The sequence below is a fragment of the Leptonotus elevatus genome, chromosome 4 (assembly GCF_054856555.1).
Source record: "Leptonotus elevatus isolate MCC_2025b chromosome 4, RoL_Lele_1.0, whole genome shotgun sequence".
Lineage (NCBI taxonomy): Eukaryota > Metazoa > Chordata > Actinopteri > Syngnathiformes > Syngnathidae > Leptonotus > Leptonotus elevatus.
The window spans coordinates 21,410,676-21,431,079 of record NC_141242.1 but is presented as its reverse complement, the minus strand read 5'-3'; the positions used below and the strand labels follow the sequence as shown (position 1 = coordinate 21,431,079).

Here is a 20,404-nt window from a genome sequence, read left to right as displayed (position 1 = left end):
GGCTACAGCACCCTGAACATTATAAGACCCGAAAACTGACTGATGGAAGAAAAGAGTTCATTTCCATGGTTGTGCTCTACAGTCTTTTCTTTGTTCTACATGCAATCTTTTTGTATCCTATCTAATGACTCCAAATTCAATCTCTCATCAAAGGTGCATTATATAACCAGATGTTGCCCCTCTAACTTATTAATACACTTGTGCTTATAAGGTTACATACACTGGCAAAACGAAATATTAGACATTTTTGGGACAATATGACTGACGACTGTTCAGGGACAATATCGCTGTTTTCTTTATTGCAATGTCTTGTTTAGTGATGTTTCACTTTGCTTTTATAAAATGCTTAGCTTCATTTGAATTCCATTAAAAATCAAAAGAATGTGTTTGGCCTGCTCATGTTTTCTTTAATGTATGGTACGCATCTCAAATGAGTGAACATAGGAGCCCAACTGTATCTCCATCAAACACAACACCAAAGTGTGTTTGTATGACAGCTCTTAGCGGCACAAATCAAATAATGCAGATGCAAACATCAGAAGGACTGCGATGGTTCTAATTTGCCACAAATGCTTCTGCAGTATTTAATAAATAACTGGTTTATTCCTCAATAAATTCCGATGACAGTAAAATGCAAGACTGCAGTTTACCTCCAAAGCTGGAGGCATAATCTATAAATAAGTGTTCAAGTATAGTTATATGTGTGTATGTGTGTGCTGCAGGTGCAGTGGAGGTAAGGAAAGAGGGTCTGGAAGCTCAAATCAATCGCCTGTCTGAACTCATCGGCCGACTGGAGGATAAAGTAAGAACCCACCCAAACATGCACGTAATGGACATGCGTATGTGTGTGTGCCCTCATCCTGTAATTGATACTCCTCATGCTCCTATGCCTCCCTCACCATTAGTGCCCACAGACTGACATGCCCTTGCACTAACAAAAAATCTGACCTTATCTATTTTTAGCCGTTCTTTTCCATCTTGCTGCCACTCATTGAAGCTGAATAAATGTATGTTTCTTGGTTACAAGAAGAGTAAACACGGTATAACTTTGAAGAGCATAGATGCAGGTTTGATCTCTAAAGGAGGAGTGGGAGGAGGGCTGTTTGGTCGAGTAGAGAACATGTTAAACCTAATGGATCCCCAGCAGACTCGGCTGTTTCTGAACGAGTGAACCACAACACCAGAAGGGAGCGATGAATAACTAAAAGGCAATGTCCAGTTGTGGAGGCAGTGACAAAGGAAATAAATCACTCCAAACAACGATATTGTATCACAGTGTTTCCCAACCAGGGGTACAGTGGGGTACGCAATCACATAGCAGGGGGTATGCAGGAACATTTAATATTTTATTTACAAGATAGCAAATATTCTCAGTGGTACATTTGTGGTAAATGTATATAGCAAAAGCAGGTTTATAATTAGAACATGAGCAGAGACCGCTGTGAGGACCCTATTTTGTTTTGTAGAAATTATTTGTATTATCATGATTTATTATTATTACTATTATTTTGTTATATATATTTTTATATTGTATGAAAATTTACCAACCCTGTTAAAAATCGTATCTTTTAAAGTTGTCATGCGTGTTTACCATAACATTGGCTCAATAGCGCAAACCCTACTGCGATTTAACAAAATACAATCCCAGTAGGTTTGACCGCGCGCGGCCTTCAAAAATTAGGAGGCACATGCAGCATCCCGAGATACACAAAAAGGTCCATTGTAGCCATATGCTAAAATGAGCAGTGAGCAATGACCCCCCCAATACCCACTTTTGGTCAATTTTTGCACATTTATTGGAGTCATACTTTTGTGCTCTTTATGGCTTCTAGATAACTCTGTGAATGTGCTTAAAAACTCTTTTACTGCCACACATCCAAAAAACTGCCTCGACAGTGCCAGACAAATTTGAGCATTTTAGCTCATCTTTCAAGGCAAACAGAATATTGTGTGCTTTGACTACATAGACATGGTGGGTACCAAATGAAAGATCGCGTTCCATTCTTTCATTAGAAAAAAAGTATGTTTCTACCTTATTCCGTTCTTTAGTAATCACCATTTGAAAATAGGTAATTTGAGTGACATTGAGCAAAAACAAGCTATTTGTGAAAAGATGCATTTTCTGCACAACAGTGACTTTGACACAAATATTTTTTGTTTAGTGACGCTCTGTGAATTGTATTTAATTTGACAAACAATTTAAGTCGTCCTTGAAAATGTTCTATTTTATCAGATTGGTCATGTTTCAGTATAATGCCATACTACTGGGAGCCCATTGAAAAGAGATACAATGCTGCTATCTGCTGGCCAAAGTTAGTGGCTGTTTTGTGATTTCAAAAGTCCATTGAGTAGGCAGCGCTGCGCAAAAACTTCCACTGCCCATTGAGAAAAAAAATTTGTAGTAAATGTCAATTAACGTTTTTGGCGGCATTCATTTGGATTTTAGTATACGTCATTAAACGTTTTTGGCAATAAAAGAGTCAAGTGGCCCAGTCACTGCCCAGGATTTGAATCTGATTTAACATCTCTGGGGAGATCTGAAAACGGCTATGCACCGACGTTCCTCATCCAACTTGATGGAGCTTGAGAGGTGCTGCAAAGAGGAATGGGCGAAACTGCAAACGTTTCAAGAAGCGGTGCGGACGCTGCCGGGTCCATTCACTTGGATAAGACTGAGGTCTCAATTACTCGGACGCCTCTTATTTATTTGGCCGTCTCTCTGAATTGCTGCCACTGGCAACTCGTCGCCATCACCCTCTGACATCTGAGGCTCTCCTTTATTTGGCTAATTTTAGTTTCTACTTTTATTCATATCAAATGTATTTCCTAATATTACAATGTTAATATACTTTAACTCTTATTATTTATTTGAATCTCTAATATTTTCTAAAAATTAAAATAATGTTTGAGACCACTGGTTTGATTTCACATTCATCTAAAATAATAAATTTTAACAATTAAAAGAATGTTCTCATTTTAAAATAGTATTTTTTCTAATTAAAGTAGAAATAATTTGCCAATTATGTATTAAAATAAAATATTATTAAATGTTTATGTATTTTATTTTGTTACTAATGAAAGAAATGTATACAAAATAAATAAAAAGAAATGATATGAGGTGCAGGAGATAGATAGATATAATATATTTAATTAACCCAAATGAGGAAAACGGCTAAATTGATGCAACGAATATTACAGAATTTTTAGATAGATTCTTAATAATGTGAATGTTTGACAGGCAGGACTCAAGAAAGGGGCTTTTGACCACCCCTAAAGTTTTCCTCAATACCGATGAGATCACGGAAAAACGGACAAGCTAAGTTTACCTCAGGTGACAAGAGAGACCCGTAAAAAGTCAGGGTTAGCATACAAAATCTAGCAGCAAACAGGTTCGGGTCTCATTGGCTGTTTCCATAGTGACTGACTTGTCTTACCCGTCTCATTGGACAGCCTAATTCAAACTTTCCCTCATCTCAGGGTTAACTCACGCAACCTGCATTCTGGAATACATACCCCCATAAAAAAGTGCTTCATCTGGTGTGTGGTGTGTAACTTCCGTAAAGCAATAATGTGAAGCCCATTCATAATGTATGGTAACAATAACAATTTAAAAAAAAAATTATCTGTGTTTCCTCAGCGTTATACCCCAGTGACGTTGCTTCCCCCTGGATTGTATTTTGAAATTAAATACAACCAAAAAAACTCATAAAGTGCTTTTGGCCTCTGTGATTCTGAGCATCCATAGGGATTCTTTCTCAAAATTGAAACTCTTTCATGATCATAAAGTTGCACAGATTCCTATAAAGCGGATTTAGAGGAATTGGACTTTATCCTTGGAAATACTGCGTGCAGAAAGTATTATCTAATACTAAATTTACTGATGCATGTGCAGTTCTGGCAAGAGTGCCTCACCAAAAGACCCATGACTTCTTGCCCTGTGGTCTTATGAGCAGAAATGAAGCCACTATAACCTGAATCAAACTCAAGTTCAATCTGTGAAATGTGTCCGAGGTGCTCATCCAAAGCTGTACAGTTAGACACACATCTCCAACACACACAAAACTCTTGATTAACAGCAGTGTTTGATAATTGTATCACTACGTGATACAGTAAGCATGCATTTGCAGGCAAGAGTAAAGACGTGATGTGAACTGAACCTAATGACTCACATTTTTAAAGACACTCCCCGCAGAAGAGCCTTTATACCTTTATGGCATATTAGTGTTAAATTCATTATATTATGCATGATGGTGAATATCTGTTGAATATTTAATGACCCTCTGCACTGACTTAGAGCTGCAGAAAATGGAAGCTTAAGCCGAGCTTATGCATGTTCCAGCAAGACACTAATAAGACTCTCTTTAATTAACATCCAGCATATAGTCTTATAGTTTTAGTGTGCAACAACATTTGTACCAGCAGTGCACACAATTCCGAATACCAATGTAGGCACCAACTGAAGTGCTAACACAGCATGGAAGACTTCTAGACAATATTCATATACATAGTGTATATTCAAATTCTGCACTTAATTCCTTAAAATTATATATAATACATGGACGTACCTCAAAAATTGACAAAGTTAAAGCAATTTTAATGTCGTCATTGTAGTATTGTCAAAGTCAGTCTTGTTAGCGTGTGGCTCCTCAGAAATAATGCCGGCTTTTACGAAAGCTCGAACATTAGTGCAAGCAGACAAGTTAGCCCAAACATGCACAATCCATTCACCAATTGTGGCGGGATTCCGGCCCTGGTTGAGGACTGGCAGGCTTGATGAGAACCCAAAAGACTCGTCATCTTTCAGTTGAGTCTTTTGGGTTCTCATCAAGCCTGTCAGTCCTCAACCAGGACTGCATTTCCTGTATATAAGCAATGTGTGGGCGTAAATGCTCCAACAAAGTCAGTCAAGCGGAGCGCTTACTGAAGTCGCCCACAACATTTACAGAGTTTGGAACTCAGTGCACACATAAGGCGCGCCTCATTATTAGGCCCACTTGACTCCTAAAACCATTGAGATACACAAAGCCACCCACCACGATAAGGTGATGGCACAAGGAGTAGATTATGCATAGCAATTTTTAATATTGTGTTTTGAGTAATTTGCCAAATCAAAGCATGGCTGTTGTTCTGACTGATAGCTTTTATATAGAGAAAAAAATCTTATTATATGATCTTGATATTCTCAAGCTTCCTTTGACCCAGAACAGGAAAAGCTGTACTCTATAGAAAATGGAGGGATATTGCTGGTCAAACCTTCAGATCGTTTTTCACTTTACAAGTCTTAAATGTCAAGGTTGATGGATTCTCATTGTAACATCTCTAACATAATTTGAATTGATTTCAAATTGGTCATTCCAAGGATGACAGGGAATAGAAAGGAAAAAAATGATTCAATGAATATGCGTATACTCCAGAAGAAATTAAATTGACATTTTGTGTTGGATTAGAATTTTTAGAGGGCCTGACATTTTATCTGCACTTGTCATGGTTAAAAAATGCAGCTTTCCCGAGGCATTTGAATATTTCTTTATCTTGGTTTGGCCTGGCATGACCTGCTTGGATCTCCATATTAAGATTGCAAAAGAAATATGACACAGTAGTGAAAAGGTAAATGATGAAATGTGTACAAGTCTGGCAGGGAATGATGTGTGGTGCCTTAGACACAAACATTGCCTTTATTTCACTTAATTGAATTTTGTTAGGAATCAATCTCTTTTTGTTTTCAGCTATTTCAATTCAACACAATATTTATATTCTGAGTCTATTGGTGTCACCTGCAGGAGAAAGTATTCAAGTGTTCAAGCTATGTACTTTATGCATCTTGCGATGCCATATAAATAACTAATCGAATCTGTTTTATGTAGGCAATTGTTATCAAATGCCAGTAAATGTATCTATTTCACTGTCTGACCACTAAAGTTTACTTGCTCAGTTGATTTACCATGTTGGGGAAAATGACTGCAAATGTTATCTGTGCCCCTTACATCCTATGCATCTTATTTTATAGTCTTAACCTCAGGCACATGTGCAGCACATTTACAGGTAATTAGGCCTCAAGAGCCCCTTTGTTGCAAACAGACATGCAGTACAATAGATTCCTCCCAATGGGGTGAACATTCTGCTTGTATTAAAAAAAAAAAATATATATATATATATCACTTTGTTACTTCAGTCCCATTGGGTAACATGGAACTGATGTGGTGTTTATAATATTAGATAAGCCAAACAAAAAACAAGCGCTCCACTCTTGCTTTACAAAAGTTGACACACAGGGCCCTGTTTTTGCTTCCAGCGCACATCTGGTGCAAAGCGTAGTACAACTGTATGCATGGGTGGAGATTTATTTTGGTATTTTCATTCTGTACGGTAACAGGGCATTTTCCCAGCCAATCATTGCGGCATCCCTCATTTGCATTAAAATAGTGTGGTAAGAGCGCATGGCATTTCAGAAGCAAATTCTCTCGCTTGGCTCTGAGAGATAAGATTGGTAGTGCGTGTAGACCTGATTTAACCGAGTCTAAAATCGAGTCTACTTTCTGTCTTTCATCTTCCAGATGTGCTGGGCGGGCACAGCAGCTCGGTGCACTGAAATGCCCAGAGAGGCGTAGGGCGTCTACCAAATTTACAAACACACTAAACTAGACTTGCCCTAACGCGAAAATTAAGATGCACTCATTTTTATGCCGAGCCAGTCTACTTAATTTGCCAAATGCGCCAGGGACGCGGTAGCTCTATCCACATGAGCGCCAAGTGAAGCTCAACAAAGTCTAAAACATGGGAGACTATACTTGGCCCGGCCCCAAAATTGAGATGTGCCAGTTTTTACGTGTCCCTGTCTACAAAGATAGAGCTCACAGTACTTTGAATTTAACTCCAACTCTGATCTGAGTGTGATGTCACACATATCTTATCACATATTATCAGCTGTGCATGAGTGTGTGTGTGTGTGTGTGTGTGTGTGTGTGGGTGGGGGTGTGTGTGTGTGTGTGTGTGTGTGTGTGTGTGAGAAACAGTGACCTACGCACTTGGCCAAACCTTAGAGGCTTCCCCCACTGTGATCACTTAATTGTGCAGTGCAGCCATAATGTATTCACTGGAGCAATCCCGTTTACCAGTCACTTAATTGGAAGGGGCCTTCATGGTTTCTCGTGCCTGACTGTACTAAGTTTATATGACTCCCCACGTTGTCAGAGTGGAGGATAATCATGGAGACATTAGAGCCGCATTATCCTCATGCATTCCAATGTAAAGCTACTGGATAATTCCTTAGGTAGATTTGCACACACATAGTTTTCCAAGCGCTACAAAATATCATGATAATACATTTCACACTGTCAGAAATATCTTAAATTTACAGTATGTAGGTAGTATGCAACACACCCACTGCATCATACTGAGAGGTATTTCCCTTTCTAACAGCGAGCAGCAATAACAAAAGTATAAATAATTAGATATCTTATGGTACACTGGAGCACTGCAGATGTTGGAACACTTTGGTGAACAGTGGTAACTTATGTAACACTTTCCCACCTTTAAGATGCTCAAAGTAATTTTTAACACACCCAGATTAAGCAGTTCCGCGTTGCGGTTTGCAAATCAAAATTTTGCGGCTCATATTAACACATTGAATTGCAAGACTGTGAACAGGCGTTTATGTGGCAAGCACCTGCGTCATGCAATCATTGTAACATGGACTTTGTTCTACAGCGAAGACACCCACAATGTTAATTTCCCGACTGGAGTCAAATGGGTACCGCAAGATATACGTCACCACACTTAATTAGTATTCATGAGTCTAGCGAGGGGGTCAAACTCGGCGGGCCAGTCATGCTAGATGCATGGAAACAGTCTACTAGCGAGATGTCTACTGCGCTAAATGTACTAATTCTGTCCGAGAATGATATCCCTGGTGCCAAATTCATTGATGTAGACGTCGAAGAACATACTAATGTTTAATTGAAGAGATGACTTGAGTGTAGAGGGCTGAAAAAGACAAGGAAAAGAGCCGACCTGAGGTAAAGTTTTTTTTTTCTTCCCCTCAAAAAATCGTCCTACGCAACTGACACTGACATTCTCCAGTTTCAACAAGCTATCCTTTAGCACCATATGTCCTGTCTGTCATATCTGGTTGTCTTACGTCTTTGACAGTTGTTGGGTGGTACATTTTTATTGCGTTTTTTGTGTGTGTAGCGATCGCAATTCTACTCGGAAATTCTTGGGCACAACCAACAAAACTCGCTATACCTCAATTTTTTCTATTATTATATCCTTCCCGCTTATAAACCTGTTTCCTTAATTCAGAAAAGGCCCAACAGATCATTTTTCATACCTGTCATAGCTGCACGAAAGTAAAAAAAAAATGAAATAAATAATCAGGTGGTAAGCAAGACAAGTCCGAACAACAGTGGCAATGCCATTTTAACATTTTTCCTCATCATTCATTATTGTCGTCCGGTGTCGGTACCAGATGTGATTGGGCTGCTAGATTGTATCGGCGTCGCCTACTGATGACGTCACTCTACAGCATTGGCTGGAAATTGTCCGTTTACAATTGTTCAATAAAGTTATATGGAAAAAAATTGACGGTAAAACATTGTAAAGAAATTAATAAAGATGTCATTGAAATGACAAAATGTATGGACTAAAATTGTAGAAATGTGAATAAACCTAAGAATATAAAAGCAGGATACTATAGGAAATACAGGAAATAATCGAATAGATTGAAGCGCCTTCGTGCTTGCCGGTGGCGTCACTACTGCAGCGCTAACGAAATGCGCCATTCACTTCGGTTTGGTTTCTTCTTTAACGGTTCACAAATCACAATACATCACAAAAATCTTAATGATAATAGGAACAATTAACATTCTAAACTGACAATATTTGTCACATCTCAGGCAATTCATTTGTGTATTTATCATTTATTCAATCTATTTGATTATTTATTCAATATATAATAATAATAATAATAAGTCAAATTGCTTGAACTGGTTAAAAACGAGCAAAAATATTGGCAGATAATCGTGATGTGTTTGACAATACGTCAGTTGCAGAGGTGGTGGTGGTGGACTTTTATGAGTGCCGAGAACCAAAAAGAAAATGGAAGAAAATGAAAAATACAAGTTTCCCCGCCTTTGGTCAAAGCGGGATACTTGGAGAGGGAGACAGAGAGCACAGCAGGATCAGGTCAAGGATCCATTGATTAAGCATCAGGGGAGTGGGCAGGAGACCTTGAAGAGTCAGGAGAGCGCAAACAAAAGTGACACTCTGTATTTATATACTCCACCAAGTAAATGTCTGAAGTGCCCTCCCATCTTAAATCTTGCTCACTTGTATTGTTATATAAAGTCCTTGCTTCAGTTTCAAGAGGAACCATCCATGAATCCATTAACCGGAATGCTTTATTTAATTTTTTTAATTCAATTTAATCTCAAATTTCCAGTTTAAGAGAAGCAAGACATGCATTTGAGGCTGAGAGCTATGACCTTCATGCCAGTCCTAAGGACTTTAATCTATTTAATAATATTTTATGTTTTTGCTCAAATGACTATGGTAAATTTTCAAGATCAATGATAAACAATTTTACTGGCTGTAAAAAACTAACAAAAAACAAAACAGGACAACAAGGATAATTCTGTCCTTGTTTTATTCGTTGCAAAATCCAGTGTAACATCTTACCCCATATGTGTGTCACTCCCTCTATTTGATGGCTTATAACTCTGCACTGACACAAAGTATGAAAATGCCAAGAATACAAAATATACCTAAGACTTTGGTCTTTCATCTGGTATACATTTTGTTTATATATGATGTATTGATTCCAACAAAGCTATAAAAGTATAAAAAGTGATACAACGAGCCCCGTTCTCCCCTACTGCATGCCCACGTCAACCTCTACAAATATTAAAAATGATCACACCAATAATTTGTATTTTAAGGACATTAAATGAATGAATGACTGAATTAATGAATGAATGACGTTGTCGTCGTCCTCTCCACGGCTCAAAGGCCCTAATTTAGCGCCATTAAGATGTCGGTCCAAGCCCACTTTGTGATAATTTCATCTTTCTCACAATTGTTACTGCCGTGTTCTTGCCGCAAATGTGCTCCCAGCTGTCAAACTTCGTGGGCGTGTTTGCGCTCGTATATCATTAGAGCAATATTCTTAGTGAATGGGACGTTAACAGGGAGCAAGCTGCGGGTGCAATTGTGGAGCAATTGTTGGCGCTGTTAGGAGACGCAGCGCATTTTTTGTGGATTTGACCCTCTGAGTTCAGAATTTTGCTCCAGGCCAATATCAGTGACCTCAAGACTTGTAATGGGTGAATGAGCAAGAGACACACGCCACAATATTGTATGAGGTGGAGAGTGTTAGCGTCTGAAAACGGAGACCATTTTGTCTTTCACGTTGTCCTTCTTATTGGCATATACCATCCATCTCCCTCTAGATCCCCTTGATCTCCGGATCCATATTTTAATAATATTTTTTTTTTAAACACACACACACACACACACACACCTCTACCTCATCCTCTGTTCTGTTTACCATTTACTACTCTAACTAGTCTTGCACGTTGCAAGCTGTTTCTTAGTTGCTGCGCAGTCTTGTTGACTGACATGTTGTTGCGGTTGTGCTTCCCCTTACAGACAGTCTGGTTTGATCTGCACCAGAGGCTAACAGACACAGATGGCACCGCCAGTGCAGTAAGTTGACACAAAACATATCAGAGTGCAAAAAGCTAATGCACAGCCTTAGGTGTCAGTCAGTAGTGCCTTATGGAGGCAATGTCTGCTTTAGTGCCTCAGTATCAGTGGCGGGATTGACTCTGTACTGTAATTAGTGGAGAGGGTGACGGGTGGCTGCACTTATTTAACCTGTATGGTCCTGTTTTGTGACTTTTCAATACAGTAGGTGCTAAGCTTGTGAATGATTTCCCGAGATAAAGCATTTTGTTTTTTTTATTTTGTTTTTTGCAGTTGTCTGCATCTGAATCATTTATTGGTGTTTGGTATGCTGCAAGAGAATAAATTAAGTCACACACATCTTTTAATATCAACCACCCACTGAGGAAATAACAGATATATTTACAGTATTCATTTGAAAGCCACAGACCATGTGTGAGCCTGTTTTTGTTTTTTTTATGTAATTATGAATAGCAGGTTTTGAGCATACTGTATTTTTTATTTGGCCTTGGTTTCATTCCTTTTCACAGCAGCACATTCAGGCCTGTTATTCAGTTGACTGCTACAAAAAAAAAAGTTGTGACATGCACGTGTATTGTGTAGTTGTGAAAAGTAATTAAAATGGACATTTCCTTCTAATATAAAACATGTATACTGTAGATGAAAATTAATGTATGCTGACTTGATTGAGCTGATACTTGTTTTTGTTTTGTTTTTTCCCCTTCTGCTTTGTATTGTGAGCCAGCTTCAGAAACTCCCCACATTTGCATGCATATATAGAGGACCTAAACTCTCTTCCAGGTGCTCACAGGAAAACTGACCAGTTATTCCTGATATTCAGAAATAGAAAGTAATGAAGTATAAGTACTTCTCAAGACTCAATGCTGTCCCTGAATGATGACATTTTTACTCCATAATATTTGACCCAGTGCAAGTAAATTTTTTCATCGAATCATGCATGTGAGACCTTTACATTTACTTAGGTTTTTCCAGATTAATTATTAGTCTTAATTATACACAGGCTTACGTTATTAAAAGGGACACGAAAGTAGTGGGCATCTCGGCGCTACCACGCGTCACAATAATCGTACATGTCCAGATTGTCCACGGCGTCAAATACATTGACGAAAATGCACTGCACATACACACACAAATTAAGAGGCACCACCCCGTGGCGCGGTGCCACACTGCGGATTGTTACATTGCTGACAAACTTCTGCTCCACACTTCAGCCCATTTATCAGCAATATTGTCAAAATGATTTGAAATCTGGACATATACTATACAAGTTTAATTACAGTGCGCACCCCTAAAATTTCTGGTTGGGGGCCAATGTGCTGCTTGTAAAAATATTAAAACTTTGTATTTCACTGAGAATTTTTGTTAACTATTATTTTAAATATGTTTTGATACATTTGAACACCAGTATACGTAGTCTTTTCATGATTCATTTTCAAAACATTTGGTTTTAATGCATGCCAATAATTAAAGTAATAGTATGGCTGCTAGATTATAAAGAAAATATTCATCATGATTAATTTGGTAATAATTATAATCACAATTTGGACAAACATTTGTTTTTTTGGTCCAAAACAAGAACATGTTTAAAAAGGTAAAAATATTAAGACAAAAAATTGTCTTTGAAACATTCTAATTATACAAGTTCATTTTGGACCAAACAAGATTTATTAAATTTGCCATTTTAAAATAAAAAACGGTGCAAATATATACATTTAAACAACTCACAATAAGTATTAATAATCTTTTATTTTTTGTTTATGATTATGCAGATTTTTTTAATTGTGGAGTGTAATAATTGTAATAGAATTTTGATTAATTGTACAGCCCTAAGTAACAGATTGGACTTTGACTGCCAAATATGTTCTCTGACGCCGCAAATCACATGAAATGTTACACCCGGTCCCCAACAAGCTTGTAATTGGCTCTACGTCAATGCTATGACATGACATGCAACTGGCTTAAAAAAAAAACAGAAAGCACCACAGGGCTACCAACACACACATATGAAGCGCCCTTTTTTACATGCGTGCCTAAAAAGTCAAAGTCATTGGCTCATTTCATGTTTGTGGGACTAGAAGGATGCTGTTATATTGGCTGTGCCGTATAAATTACGACAAGGTAACTGGGAGTAAGCTTTTACTGGTAAAATCAATTTTAAGGTTTTTCTTTCCCTTCAAATAACAGATACTGGTATTGATAGGATATCAGTGACGTCACTCACGAGGCACACATTTGATACTGTTGTACATTTCTTTACATTCTCTTTTCTTATGTGCAATTGTGTTTTTATAAAATACCGTGCTACTTTATTAACGTTATACAAAAAAATGGTGATAGCTGGAATGGATTAATAGAATTTTAATTCATTTGAATGAGTGCATATTAATGTGGTATACTAGTAAATGAAGTTACGAGTCACGGAATAATTTAAAGTCAGTCATAGGACCACCGCACTAGCTTGTTTTGGACGGGGAAAAGACATTATGCCTTGTTTCTCTCTCTTCAGGAGACCACTGTAGTAGTTACCTGTAGCACTTAAGCCTGAAGCCAGCCCACTCACAAGAGCCCATTAGCTGCAGCAAACAGTAGGAGCTCTCAATAAATTGGACGGTTATTGTGGGCAGAGACCGTTGTCGCTATTCCAAAAAGAACACTTTGTTTTTTTCTGAGTGGTAGAAGTTTCAATTAATACGACTCTAATTTGTCTTAAAAATGCATCCCAAAAAGCACTCTGAACAAGAACATTCTCTATTAACAAGGTACGTAGGAATACAGTTATAGAATACAGAGTACAAGTATAGGCCAGCTAAAAAAAAATTATCTACAAGCTTATTTTTGTTCTACTAGTTATAAAATGACTGGGCATAAATAGGTTTCAGTTGCATACAAATGAGCTCCCCAAGCTGCTGCAAGTTTGTAGTTTTAAACCACAATCCCTCTAGCCCAGAAGCCAAATTGACCTACTGCTGCCCCAGACTGCACAACCAGACCCAAGATATAATATACTGGTTTTCCCAGTTTGGTTTGGCCTTTAGCAGAAATGTGAATCTGCCATTGAGTCACTATATTGCACATAGCATTATTACAGATTGGGGAAAAAACTAATAAAGAAAATGCTAGGTTACATTTATTTGGTGTCAAAGAACAAACCAATGTCATAAATGTCAGTAGCGTGATAAACATATACTGCATGGCATCTGGAATGGATTCACTCACAGTGCATCACTTTTTATTGTATGTTTTGGAAATGTATTAAAAATTAAAAATAAAACCTAATAAATCCTACATATTCACATTTTGGCAGCTCTTGCTGTTAAAATCAGGATTGAGTTCAGGTGCATCCTATTTCCACAGATCACCATTGCGATGTTTCTGCCGCTTAATTGGTGCCCACCTGTGATTAATTCCGTTTGTTGGACATGATTTGGAAAGGCACACACCTGGCTTTGTAAAGTTCCACAGTTGGCAGTGCATGGCAGAGCATAAATTAAATAAAAAAATAGTTTGGAGGCCTCAGAGACAGGATTGTCATGAAGCACAGATATGAGGAAGGGTTCAGATTTTTTTTGGTGGGGGGGGGGGGGGGGGGTGAAAGTCCTAATGAGCACAGTGGCTTCCATCATCTATAAATGGAGGAAGTTTGGAACTAATAATGACCCTTCCTAGAGCTGGCTGCCCAGCTAAACTGAGCAATTGGCGAGAAGGGCCTTTGTCAGGGAAGTAACCAAGAACCAAATGGTCACTCCGTCTAAGCTTCAGTGGTCTTCTGTGGAAAGAAGTGAATCAGGCAAAACTAATATAGTCTCTGCAGAACTCCACCAAACAAGCCTGCCTTTATATTTATATAAGGGACAGTACGTATTAATAAATATTTCTGTAAATATGCTTTAGTTAGCCAGAGGGCTGTTTTTCATCTGCAGTCCCGAGACAGATAGTTTATATCACCCTAAAAGTGTAAGAATAAAATAAATAACAATACTTTTACTAAAAAGTTATGGACCAACAATGAGACAAACACACAAAAACCTGTATATGGTATTATTAAAAAGTACATGGCAAACCACGACAGACACCTTAAAGACTATCAGACCGTGAGAGATAGAATTGTCTGATCTGAGAAGACGAAATTTTGTAACTCAAACATTGTTTGGACCAAACCATCGCTCATCAACCGCCCGTTCCCATTCCTACATTGAAGCACAGTTGGTGATGGCAACATCATGCTATGGGTTGTTTTTCAGCAGCAAGAACTCTACGACTACTCAGGAGTGAGGGAAAGAGAATTGATTCTGATGTTCAGCTACAGCTTTCACAAATTCTGCTTTTTAGAAAGTACTGTAGGATGGAAAAGAAATTTAATTAACTGGGGATATTGTGCATGAAGTAGCGGCCTCAAGACTACACGCGTCTAAGCAGCACTGTGATTGCTGGGTTGAAGTTGCTGAGGCGGTTCGTGCCACTGTGCGGGAAAGAATAATAACACCATAACATGTATAAGAGAAACTTTGAAACCAATAAGAAGATGGATTACAGTAGATGCATTTTGCTTGTCATGGGCCATCATGAGCAACGAACATGAGACTATTAATGATGGAAGCACAGTAGACCAGGCCCATTTGCCGTATCGGCTCAGTCTTTTGCCTCAAATAGATGAGAAAAAGCAGGAAGAAGATAAGATGGCAAAATATTGTTAACGGAAAATGCAGCCTGGCTAAGGCAGGCAGCAAAGAGATGATTCTGTAATAAGAAGGAAGTAATAGAAAAGAAGCAATGAGAAAGTGATGAGGGGGCAGGTACAGAACTGGTTCTCTTTCTTAAATAAGGATTGCTTTTCTAGTCCCTGGGGACTTTTTAACATCATAAATTTGACCTTTTTCCATGTGTTTTTTTTTTTCAACATTTTTTGCAACTTTTTTTGCAGCCCTTTATTTGTCACAATGAAACGCATAATTAACTGCACTCAAGCCTTCTGTGCACAAAGCACTCACCTTCTCCAACGCTAATTTCCCATCTTCCAGAAGCGCAGCCTCTAATTGCTCTTTGTTTTTGTTTCATCTTTCAAGAAAAAAACTGATGCGGTGACATTTAACAATTGCCTTTTTGGTATCGAAGCCTTCTGTGCCAGATTCAAATATAAATAGAACTACACTATTGCCCCAAATAATGGAGCCATGTCACAATTAATAACTGGGTACATTGTCCCCTTTAACAAATAAACACCTCCCCTTAATGAATGTCTTTTTTTTTTTTTCAGGAAAAAATAACGTAACTAGTTTGCAGTATTTAACTTTAAACATTACAAATTGCACAAAAAAATGACTTAAATACGAACTGCTAATGTGCGGGAACAGCCACCCATGTACAAGTGTTTGTACAAATACAGGTACCTCCTCTCAAATAAATGCCCCAGTTCGATGTCTGTTATTATCTATTTTCATTTAGATTTACTGCACCTAAGAGAGCTTCATAAATGAAAAGAAGGAATTTAATATCACGACATTAAGACAAGTTCCACGAACAAATGCTGAACCTATAAAAAAATGAATATCATTTACTGCAGGGCCCTTCATCTTGTCACCCTATGTTCATTTTCCTCTCAGTGACAGTATGACTATACATGTGATTCATGGATCTCAATATGTGGCCTGTCATAGACCAGTAACTAGTTCAGGGCATAGTCAGCCATGAGGCGGACTTCAGTTGAATGTTTAGGCAGGTGTTTTTATTTATTTATTTATTTATTTATTTTTACGTTAACTTTTCCACTCTATTTTAACGTTGACACTGTCCTAGCTTTTGTGTAACATGTTTGGAACATTCCTAATGAGTGAGAACATGTGCAATAATAATAATAATAATAATAATTCAATAATTCAATATTTTGAGCATTACATATCTTGTGTTTGTAATGTATTCAATTGAAGAGGTTGATCATAGTATTATGTTGTCCTATTTACATTTTGCATAGCCTCCGGAATTAATTGTAATTGGGGGGTTTTGTGAAGACACAGATCATGTCAGTGATTTCTCACAATAATTATCATCAAATATTTACCAAGGTAGGATGTAGATAAATACGTATCAAAATATGCAACATTTTATTTCTATACATCTTAGCAAATGTTGCACTTTCAAATAATTCTAACTTCTAAAGCATTCTCATCACTGGAGCGTGATATTTAACAACAGGCCCGAAGGCAACTCATGTGGTCCTTGGGGGCTCTCTACTGTATATCTATATTTGGCAATCAACTCCCTTATGCATAAGCAATGTAACCCTTGCGGCAATTGTAAGGATGTATAGCCATATGTATCAAATGCAAACAGGACAGTCCATTTCTTGGGAAGGACACGCGCACGCTCTCTCTCACACACACACACACGCACACACACAAACAAGTCTTCCAATTGCCATTAGCTGTCTCTCTGAGTCAGCATGCATTATTTTACTACGACATTCGCTCAATGAACGTGAATCAGAAAGTCAATATTATTAAGGCACCGCAGTCGAGAGAGACAGAGAGAAATTGGGTTAGGCAAGAGGGATGAGGCAAACTGAGGCAATGAGCTGGTGAAAGTCACAAAATGACTGCCTGTTTTTTTCCCCACAGAAACATATAAAGTTGTGTGTTACTTGGAATAGTCTATTCATATCAACGTTATAGATCAAATGTGGCCCCAGAACATCCCAAAAGGTAATTTCTCCCAAAACACTGAACAAAAGTGCAACTTGTCTCCATTTTAGCTCCTAGAAAGGACTTTGTAATGTAGCAACAGCCTATACAAATACAAATGTGACCAACTCAAAATAAAGGCCAACCCTTTATTTTTGAAAATCCACTAATTCATACTGTAGGAAATGTGTACAAAGCGTTTTGAAATGAAATCCTGGCTGATCATTTAAGCTCACAGAAAAATAGCCGGAGTCCTTTATCACTGCTATTGCTAACACACTGCTAATGGTAACACATAATGATAAGTGTCCAGGGTGCTCTATTCATATTATTGACCTCTAAAGTATGGTAATGCAGATTTCCTTAGCAATGCACCATCAACAAGATCTTGAAGCCCTTATTTTTAATCACAAATTAATCTATGTGTTGTTGCTTTAAACATTTGTATTGCTTTCTTGGCTTGGGCAGCATTTCCTCAATTCTTGCCAATTAAACAGACACCAACATTTGGCACCCTGTTGTATGTGAACTGCTGCTTCCAATTGGAACGTTATTGCCTATTGCAGCAGTCAGCAGGTCAGGTCACCATCAACCGTATCACAGCCTTCCGTACAATAATGTTGTCCAAAGAACTAAATGATAACGGGCTTCGTGCATTTTATTGGAACCACTGAAGGATTGCCACAGACCAAAGCAAGTGATTGTCAGCAATAAGAAATGAGAGCGATTACTGAAAATCGAAATAAAAATGTAAGAGAAGATTGTGGATGAGTAGAAAGAAATAGAGGTACTCTACAGGAAGGAGTAGGAAGCGTTTCCAAGGAGAATAAGAAAATTGTCGCGCTTGAAGGTGTCGAGAAGTGGGCCAACGAAGTGAAGTGGGGAAAGAAGGCTTGAGGACAAGACCAAATTGGAGGGTGCATGCGAGAGGGGTGGAGAGCTAAATGAAATGTGAGATGAAGACCTCTGTGGGCATGCCTCAGTTGCCATGGTAACGCTAAATCCTACATCCTTATGCAGCATTCTTCCACCTCTATTCTGTGCAACCACGGATATTGAACATTAACGCACACACTAAATACTGTATGAGAGCCTTCATAGTTTGCTCACGGTTTGCTTTTTACCACGCTGCAGTGCTTATAGAACATTGCTTGATATAACTGCATGCTGAAAACAAACATTAGAGAACAAATAGCAATATAGTAGCAAAGATGCCAAAAGAACGCTGAATAGAATTTTACACTAGAATAGAATAGAATAGAAAGCCTTTTATTGGCATCGATGGGCAAATACAATGCAAATGGGGCAACTCGATGTTTGTGTTTTAAGAATAAAAAAAATTAAAACTAGAATAGGAAAATGAATATAAAAATATAAGAAAGAAAGAAAGAAAAACTTTTCTTACAGACTCAAAAAATGTACCGGTAAAAAATTTAATAATTAAACATTACATAAAAAGGATATAAGAGACGCATAAAAGAAGCATTCACAGCATATATGTATATTTATTTTGCAATTAGTGGCAACCACTTCCACACAGATAATTAAAAAACAATCAAAAGACCTCAGAGGAGACTAACATACCAATGCTTCCAAAACTTGGACAAATTCCGTGTAGTGCTCAACTCGATGCGAGTCAAAGCCATGATGATTATGTGATTCTCTGATTTGTTCAGCCGCCATATAAATGTATACATAACATTTCTCAACATGGCTTGCAGTGTGTTAACGCCTGCAGCCATAAACATCTCACTAGCGCTACACCAACGTGGTCATGCATCACAAGTTATTGTCCGCCAATTTAAATGCAGGAAACATTAGATTTTTGTCATCCTTTGTTCTACAAATCATGACCACACTCTTATCTGTATTGAATTTCATGTCATAGACAGTGCCGTATTCTGACTACGAGGTCATCTGCATACATATGATTCACACAAAACATTCCTATCATACACCCAGTGTTACAGGTGTTCAGGCAAGAATTAAAGAGAGAATACCGCCTTGTCTGACCCAATTTCTAACCCAAAATGGGGCAGAGACACACTGACCCCATTTTACACGCATTGACTGGTTGGCATACCAGTAGGACAGAATTCTCACAATACATTTAGGGACACCTCTACTACTCATTTTGTCAAACAATAAAAAAATTATTAACCCGGTCAAAAGCCTTTGAGGCATCAGTAAAACTCATTAAAACGGAGGTATTCTTATCTCTATACGTGTTTACGATTTACGAAGTCTGCACGGGGAGAACATGCAAACTCCACCCAGGAATGCTGAAGCCCGGACTCAATCTCACGTCCTCTGCACTGGGAGGCGGACGTGCTAACCAGTCATCCACCATGCCGCCAACATAAATATTATTTTTAACACAATTAAATAAAGTTCAGTATAGCTGCCTCCACATATCAGCAATATTGTCAGGCCCTGATACACCATCTACAGTGCATCAGAGCTTTATTCTGCATTTGGTAAGACCCTTTACCTCCTTCCAAAAGTCAGTAGTGTTTTTACTTATTATCTTCTCTGCCATAGTGTCAGCCCTTATAGCTTGCTCATTTCTACAGATAATCCTAACAGCATAACGCAATGGTACGTTTCTTATGTTCAAACAAAGGCCCTTGCCTTGGTCTACCAGCCAAAATCCCTGATTTAATCTTGCCTCCTCATAATACCCCGCCACATACTTATTCCAGACAGGCCTCATGTTACCCCTTTTATTTTTCTGCTTAAAATAGGGTCTACTGCTTACCATATCCATGCAGAAAAACATTGAGGATAGCTGTGTTGTGGTAATCACTGAAACACAGCTCAGCCCAAATATTGAGCTAGCCGGCTGTACATAAAGGATTATTTGACAAGCCCATTTCAAGCAGTTATGATGGGCCCACAACGCTCCCCCACTCAGCACAGGAGCCCCGCAGGGTTGCGTGCTGAGCCCGTTCCTTTTCTCCCTCTACACTCATGACTGTGCTCCATCTCATAACACCAACAAGATAAATGTGCAGACATCAGGACAGTGG

The 20,404-nt window shown here is 38.3% G+C and overlaps 1 protein-coding gene across 2 annotated transcripts in view; it reads left to right on the top strand.

The window, feature by feature from the left end:
* necab2 (N-terminal EF-hand calcium binding protein 2) overlaps nt 1-20,404 on the top strand; it is a 121,718-nt gene that overhangs the window by 87,344 nt on the left and 13,970 nt on the right. For both annotated transcript variants that reach the window (XR_015094637.1, XM_086074231.1), the window contains exons 8-9: nt 723-802; nt 10,645-10,701. Coding sequence is in view for 1 of the 2 variants with exons in the window: in XM_086074231.1 (XP_085930357.1) it covers nt 723-802; nt 10,645-10,701 (137 nt within the window). In the remaining variant the exon portion in view is untranslated. The remainder of the gene's footprint in view (nt 1-722; nt 803-10,644; nt 10,702-20,404) is intronic.